Source organism: Phocoena sinus, chromosome 1, assembly GCF_008692025.1.
Source record: "Phocoena sinus isolate mPhoSin1 chromosome 1, mPhoSin1.pri, whole genome shotgun sequence".
In the NCBI taxonomy this organism is placed as follows: domain Eukaryota; kingdom Metazoa; phylum Chordata; class Mammalia; order Artiodactyla; family Phocoenidae; genus Phocoena; species Phocoena sinus.
The window spans coordinates 185,135,151-185,142,598 of NC_045763.1; the positions used below are offsets into that span (position 1 = coordinate 185,135,151).

A 7,448-nucleotide genomic window follows, 5' to 3' on the forward strand; every position below is an offset into this window, starting at 1 on the left:
AGCAGGTTAGGGGGAGACCCAGAGCAGGACGCTGGCTCCCTGTTCTTAAGGAGCCTGGGCTGGAGGAGGTGGGGTTCCCACAGGAGCATGTGCAAAACAGAGGGCACCGAGGCCGCCTCTTTGAGCCGCCTCCCTCCGTGCAGCGTCCTGCCCACCCCTTCCTCTTTACCGTTGCTGCTAATAACGCACACGGGAGTGCCCTTTCTGCAGCCTCTCGCCATCCGTGGGCCTCGCGGGGCCTTGCCCTCCCCGGTCCTGGGTGATGGGCTCCGTGTGGTCTGTAGTAGAGTCTGTTCAGAACCTGGCACTAAGCTCTGATTTCCACGTGGGGATCTAGGCAGTCAGCGACTTGGGGTGGGGTGTGGGGTGAGGGGAGGTCGCACAGAAGTATTTCAGGATCTTTGTTTTCCTAGATCCAGGGTCTCCCTGGTGGCTGGCTGCCGGGCGGGCGGCGCAGACCTCCCAGCACGCCCTGCACCGTGGGAGCGAGGACGCGGGCGCTGGCTCCCGGCTGCTCCTGGCCGCTGTTACAGGCGCGGACAACCGGGGGCCGGCCAGACGCCTCCCGTGCCCTGCTCGGTGCCCAGCCGCTCAGCTCTGCGCCCAGCGGTGTCCTTCCTGGTTCCGTGCAGACCCTGGGGCGCCGAGGGGCCCCGCGGGACCCCTTCCGCAGCCGGAGCCTGAGTGCAGCTTCACAGCCAGGCGTCCTGAGCTGTGTCCCCCGCTGTCCCGCCAGGTGGGCCTGCGGCAGCGCCTCTCCTGCCCCCTCCACAGCCCTCTCCCAGCCAGGTGCTCTCGGAGGTCTGGCGGGGAGCACGTGAGCCGTCTGGAGCTGGAGCTGGTTCTCCCACATTCCAGGGCGAGGGACAGGGTAGAGGGCGTGCCTCGGGCTGTGGGGGAGGCCCCTGAAGGGCTGGGGAGCTGCTGCCCCAGAGCTCGGCTCCCCACCGTGGCCCATGGGAGGGACCCTGGACCTTAACGCCCTCTGCTCTGCGTGGCACCCAGCAGTGTCAGACCCCGGACGAGAGGCAGATTCCTGAGACAAACCTCTTAGTCCTACAGAGGGTTAAAGGAAGGGGGGCTGGGGCGTGGCCTTTCCCTTGAGGCCGGGCCTCGCAGGACCTTGGCGTTAACCAAGGAGGAGGGGAAAGAGATGCTCAGATGCTGCATCTTTGATGCATAAAGATCTGAGGGATCAGTAAGTCCAAAGGGCCTTGTCTCCATGGATGGGAAACGGAAGAGGCCCCAGGACCCGTCTGTGCCCCCTCGCCAGCCTGTGCCGTCCCTACGCAGGTCTCTGTGGTCTGCGGGACACGGCCCTCGTGGTTAGGGCTGAGACCGTGGAGGAGACCCGGGTAGGAGGGGTTGCCTTGCCCACAGGGAGGGTGAGGGCCTCTGGAAGGAGCGCCAGTTGGGGGACTTAAACTCAGCCTCACTTAACGAGCTCCGCGTGGCCTGGGCAAGTCTCCAACCCTCGAGCTGCCACCTGCTGGGGATCACCACACAACCTGAGGATTCTCGTAAGGCTTAGACGGAGCCCCGCTAACGCGGCCTGGCCCCTGATGAGCGCTGAGCCGGCCCAGGGAGCCGGGCCTCTGACGCTAGAGGGCAGCAGGTAGGTGCCGCTGAGCCGTGTGCGTGGCGATTAGATGGAGGCCAGATAGATAGAGGGGTAAACACGTCCACGTGGGTCCGGCCCCTCCCTCGGCAGCCCCACGCAGTGGGCTCTGCCAGGGGCCGGGCAAGTTCTTTGGAGCAGAGCCAGGTCCTCCAGAGGGGGCTGCAGCGACTCTGATGCTTGGATGGCGCCCAGCAGGCAAAGGATGCCAAGACGTTGCCAACTAAGTGGGTGCCAGCGGTGGCCCTGTGGCTGGGGACGCTGGGGACGCTGGGGCCCTGGGCAAGGCTGGCAGGCCGTGAACGTTGCCTGGTGTCTGGAGAGCCTTCCAGCCTGAATCCCGGGCGTCACGGGAAAGATCCCCAAACCTCCATATCTTCCCTCCCTGCTAGGCCCCCTTGTCCTCAGACCCGCAGATGTTTGGGGGCCAGGAGCCTTCCTGACCCAGTTCTGACCCAGACTCCCCGCCCCTCCCCGCTTCAGCCCATCCTTGGCTTGGCCCCCCAGAGGAATTTCCTGAGCCAAAGGGTGGCCGAAAGTGTAGATGCCCACCCAGCGTCCACCTGCCACCCGCCCAGGCCACTGCCCTGCGCCCAACCCCAGAGGGTGCGGGATGACAGACCCTGACAATCATTAAACCAGCCGGGCCTGATTTCCCAGCACCGCCGGCCTGGATCCCGGCCAAGTGGCACAAAATATGCAAATCACCTGGGGCCAGGAGCCCAGTCTAAAGGCCAGGAAATCCCCTCGACCAATGAGCCACCAGCTCAGGTTACCGCGGGTGCCTATAAAGGCCCGGGCGCGGGCGGAGCTCGGAGCTTCTACTTAGCGCAGCGGTGGGAGCGCGGCCTGCGTGTCAGCGCTACCTGGCAGAGCTTTCCCCCTGGATTTCCTCCGCCTGCTGCCCCTAAACCCGCCTGCCACACCCTCGGCCGCCAAGGTAGGACCCCTGCCTGTCACATTCCCCCGCCTGGCCCCGGGGGGATTGGGGAGGGGCCGGTGGAGCTTGGTTCTGAGCCTGCCCAAGCAGGAGTTGCAGGGCTGGGCGGTGTCCTGAGGGCCCGAGAGCCTGTCCCTGCAAAGGACAGAGTGGCCACGACTGCAGGTCCCACTCGTGGGCCCAGGAGGGCAGAGGAGGGAGCCCAGCGGGAGGCCTTGTGCCCCCCACCAGCACACCTTCCGTCCCCCGGGCTCTGAGACCCTGGAGCCCGTCTTGAGGAGAGGGTGTCCTACGAGATGTTGACCTTCACGCCCTCGGTCCCCTGGCTCTCACCGGCCTTGCCCTCCCTTCCCAGGTAGCCTCATGGCTGCAACCTGTGAGATTAGCAACGTTTTTAGCAACTACTTCAGTACGATGTACAGCTCGGATGACCCCAATCTGGCCTCTGTTCCCCCTGCCGCCGCCTTCGGGGCCGAAGACCTGGTGCTGGCGCTCAGCAGCCCGCAGGTGCCCCTGGAGGGCACAGGTGGGTCTCAGGAGGGGCTGGGCGTTTGGGGAGGGGGAGACATCCGCCTAAGAGCCTGGGACAAGTGGGGGATCGGGCAGGGGGAGGGCTGGGGTGAGCTGTAAGAAGCTGGGGTGTTAGGATTTGGGGGCTGCGCCTGGCGGGGGTGCTGGCCGGGGTGTTGTGAGCACCACCGCCCGCCCTGCTCCTGGCTGGGTGCTCTGAGAGTCTAGGCGGGATCCCCGGAATCCCGAGCTGGCCCCAAAAGGGGGCTGACCCGTCGCTGTGCCGGCCCCTTGCAGAGAAGGCCAGCTGGTTGGGAGAGCAGCCCCAGCTCTGGTCCAAGGCCCAGGTCCTGGACTGGATCAGCTACCAAGTGGAGAAGCACAAGTATGACGCCAGCACCATTGACCTCTCGCGCTGTGACATGGACGGGGCTGCGCTCTGCCGCTGCGCCCCTGAGGAGCTGCGCCTGGTCTTCGGGCCCCTGGGGGACCAGCTCTACTCCCAGCTGTGGGACCTCAGTGAGTCCTGGAGGGGAGCCCGCCTCCTGCCCCACCCCCTCCTCAGTTAGGGAGGCTGGTCTGGGGACTGGCCCGAGGGCACCACCAGGGAGAGAGCCCCAGGGAGGGGAGCGGAGACCCCTAGGCTCTGACCCCCTTCTCATCAGCTTCCAGCTTCCCCGACGAGCTCAGCTGGATCATGGAGCTTCTGGAGAAGGACAGCATGGCGCTTCTGGAACCCCTGGGGGACCAGGGCCCCTTGGGTGAGAGCCCCTTCTCTCAACCCCCCCAGCCTGTCCTGTCCCCTCTCTGCCCCACACCCCCAGCTGGGAGAGTCAGGGCCCCCTCTGAACTCTCACCTCCCCCCAGACCAGGGAAGCCCCTTTGCCCAGGAGATGCTTGAAGACTGCAGACAGGCCAGCCCCTTCTACCCGGGCAGCTTCGGCACGGGGGCACCCTCCCCGGGCAGCTCTGACGTCTCCACTGCAGGTGAGCCCTCGGGCATCTGCCCACAGCCTCCCCTCCCCAGATGCCCTGAGCACTGGCGCCCCGCACTAGACCCCGGGCTTTCTGGGAGGACCGGAAGGGGCTCACTCTGGCCCGCCCCTCCAGGGACTGGCGCTTCTCAGAGCCCCCAGGCCTCAGACTCCGGTGGAAGCGACGTGGACCTGGACGCCCTGGACAGCAAGCTCTTCTCTGGGGGTGAGCAGAGGGAACCTCCTGGTCCCCGTGGGTGTTCCTCTGGCAGTGCTCAGGGGCTGGTCCCCTGCCCCCACCCCCTCAGGGTTTTCCTGGAGGGGGGTCGTCCCCCAGCAGCCCCCATCCCTCCCTCTCCTGACCTTCCACCTCTCCCCACAGACGGCTTTCCCGACTACAAGAAGGGGGATCTTAAGCACGGGAAGCGGAAACGGGGCCGGCCCCGAAAGCTGAGTAAAGACTCCCGGGAGTGTCTTGAGGGCAAGAAGAGCAAGCAGGGTGAGAGGGGGCCCTGCACGGTCGGGGGGCCCTGCACGGCTGGGGGGTCCTGCACGGTGAGGGGGACCCTGCACGGCTGGGGGCCGTGGTGGGGCCGGTGGGTCCTCTCTCCTGAGCTGGGCCCTCTACATGTTCCTGTGCACGGGGCCAGGGTGCGCGTGGTCACTGCCCGTTGGCAGGGCCTGGCTGGTCCTTCATGGTGCCTGTGGCGGTGGAGCCGCCCCAGGGTGGGGCTGGGGTCCAGGCTTCCTGCCCACCCCTCGTCCTGCCTGAGGGACACACTTGCTGGCGGGTGCTGGGCAGGCTCAGGCAGGGACAGTGGCTCGGCCGCTGGACGGCCCATCCACCGAGGGCCATGCAGGGGTAGCCCTTCCACCCACCAAGTCCCTGTCCCCTGGCCTTGGCCCTTGCGTGGGCTCCTGCCACCAGAGCCACCGGGTGGGCCCCCGCAGCTCTTTCTCATCTGCACATGCACCCCCCCACACGCACTGGGCCTGTTTGCTTCTTGGGGTCATTCTTCCCAGGAAGCTGTCCCCTTGTGTCCCAGGCCAGGGCCAGCTCTGTGGTCCTACACCTGCTGAGCTCTCACCACCTTCTGCTGTATCTGCTTTTTTACCGTGACCCCTCGAAACTGTGAGGCCCTCAATGCGGCCCCATGTCTCAACCGCTCTTGTATCCCAGCCAGACATTTGATCAGTACCTGAGCGAGTTAAACCTCTGCGCCGTGCGAGACGTGGTCTTCCTGGAGCTTCCCCGGCTGTCCCGTGGGGGAGGCCAGGAGGGAGGCAGCCGCCAGTAGGCTGTGCGCCGGGATGGGCAGCGGTCGTGGGGGTCAGGGGTCGCCTGGGCCGCTGACTGATGGAGCCTGGCCTTGCAGCCCCCAGAGGCACCCACCTGTGGGAGTTCATCCGCGACATCCTCATCCACCCGGAGCTCAACGAGGGCCTCATGAAGTGGGAGAACCGGCAAGAGGGCGTCTTCAAGTTCCTGCGCTCAGAGGCCGTGGCCCAGCTCTGGGGCCAGAAGAAGAAGAACAGCAGCATGACCTACGAGAAGCTGAGCCGGGCCATGAGGTGAGCGGGTGGCGCGGCGCCGGCGCCGTCGCAACCTCCCCCTTCCGGCGGCTGTGAGTCCCGTGCAGCGTGGCGCCGGCACCATCAGAACCTCCCCCTTCCGGCGGCTGTGAGTCCCGTGCAGCGCGGCGCCGGCACCATCAGAACCTCCCCCTTCCGGCGGCTGTGAGTCCCGTGCAGCGAGGAACCACGGGGTCTGGCCACATCGTGGACTCTGTGGGAGCCTGGCTGGCCCGCAGCACGCTGAATTCGGTCTGACAGCATTTCTTCGTGTCGCCTGCAAGGCTCGTCCTAAGAAAGGCCCTTGGTGGTAAAAAGGGCAGTAGCCGAGGCCCACACCATTGAAGCCATTAAGTTGCCTGTCTCTGGACCTTGGTTTCCTCGCAGACCATCGCTAAGGTTTTCTCAACCCTAAAATCACGTGGCTTCGTGATAGGCCCAGGACAGAGGCGAAAGCCACACAGAAGCCAGGGCATGGCCCGGTGCTCAGGACAGAGCAGGGCGAAGGAGCAGAGGCTCCTCCGTGCAGGAAGTGGCTCGGGCCCAGGTCGGCCGGGCTGCAGCCCAGCAGGGCAGGTCACCTGAGGATTCCTGGCAGGCGGGCCCCTGCCTGGGCACCTCTGACCACCCTTCTCCCCTCAGGTACTACTACAAACGGGAGATCCTGGAGCGGGTGGACGGCCGGCGGCTTGTCTACAAGTTCGGCAAAAACTCCAGCGGCTGGAAGGAGGAGGAAGTGGCCGGGCATAGGAACTGAGGGTCGGATCGGCCCTGCGACCAAAGCTCGGACGTGAGGCTGCAGCCCCCGGAGGGGACCACCAGGACGCCTGGGCATGCACCCTGCGCCGTGGAGAGAAGCTGAGGCTCTGGCTCCTGTCGGCCATCGTCCTGGCATCTGGGGCAGGTGGCCTCTGCTCTCTGTTCTCCTCTTGGAATTACAAGCCTGGTGTTTGAGGCCACTCGTGTGCTGGCTGTAGCTGTGCTCGCGGCTCCTTCTGTCTGGACCGCGTCAGACCTGATCAGACCCCAGTGGCGGACACCTCCTACAGAGGCCGGAGCGGGCTGAGAAGGCTGGGGGCCCTGGGCCCTGAGAGGGCCCCCTCTTTCTGGACCGGCTTCCCCCTCCCCACTCAGTGTTTGGACTCCGCGGGCGGGGGTCAGAGCACTCCGTAATTTATGTGCTATAAATACAGATATGTACATAGAGATCTATTTTTTCTAAGACATTCCCCTCCCGCCCCTCCCTCACCAGGTGCTGGTGGCCACACTGACTGTTCTAGGCCCTCTGTGGACCAGTGAGGAGCAGGGCGGTGCTGGGACCCTTGGGACGGGGCTCCTGGCTCCCTCCTCCTGTGAATGGGGGCAGAGACCTCCAATAAAGTGCCTTCTGGGCTTTTTCTAACCTTTGTCTTAGCTACCTGTATACTAAAGTCTAGAGCTCCGGCCCGGATGTGGGCAATGGGGCTGGGAAAGGGGACCAGGGCAGGGGTCTGCCGGCTGCAGGTGAAGGTGGAGGCTGAGGTTGGGGGAGAGTGAGGGTACGGGTGATCCTTCCCTGGAGCTTGGGCTGTCCTGCCACCACGAGGCACCAGCGGGGCGACCTGGGCCGAGCCAGGCCTCTGCAGCCCGCTGCCCCGCTGTCAGGCCGCCGTGCCCTGGCGTCCACTAAGGAGTCTGGAATTGCGTGTCTGGCCTTGTGGAGTAGATGTGCATTCCAGCCAAGCTGGCTGCAAGCTGAGTATCTGTAAGATGAATCCAAGCTTTCGTTGTCGGACGTGGAATCGGAGTTATGATCTTGCGGAGGGAAAAGCAAACAAAGCGAGATGAGTGCTTG

General features: G+C 65.3%; 1 protein-coding gene across 1 annotated transcript; it reads left to right on the plus strand.

Moving 5' to 3' along the window:
• Positions 1–2,459: 2,459 nt before the first annotated feature.
• Positions 2,460–7,017, plus strand: ELF3 (E74 like ETS transcription factor 3). Its single transcript, XM_032651950.1, has 9 exons — positions 2,460–2,558; positions 2,914–3,084; positions 3,366–3,587; positions 3,734–3,829; positions 3,936–4,055; positions 4,179–4,268; positions 4,425–4,541; positions 5,419–5,614; positions 6,257–7,017. Exons 2-9 carry the CDS (start codon positions 2,922–2,924, stop codon positions 6,369–6,371), a joined length of 1,119 nt encoding a protein of 372 aa, XP_032507841.1. The 5' UTR covers positions 2,460–2,558; positions 2,914–2,921; the 3' UTR covers positions 6,372–7,017.
• Positions 7,018–7,448: the final 431 nt, after the last annotated feature.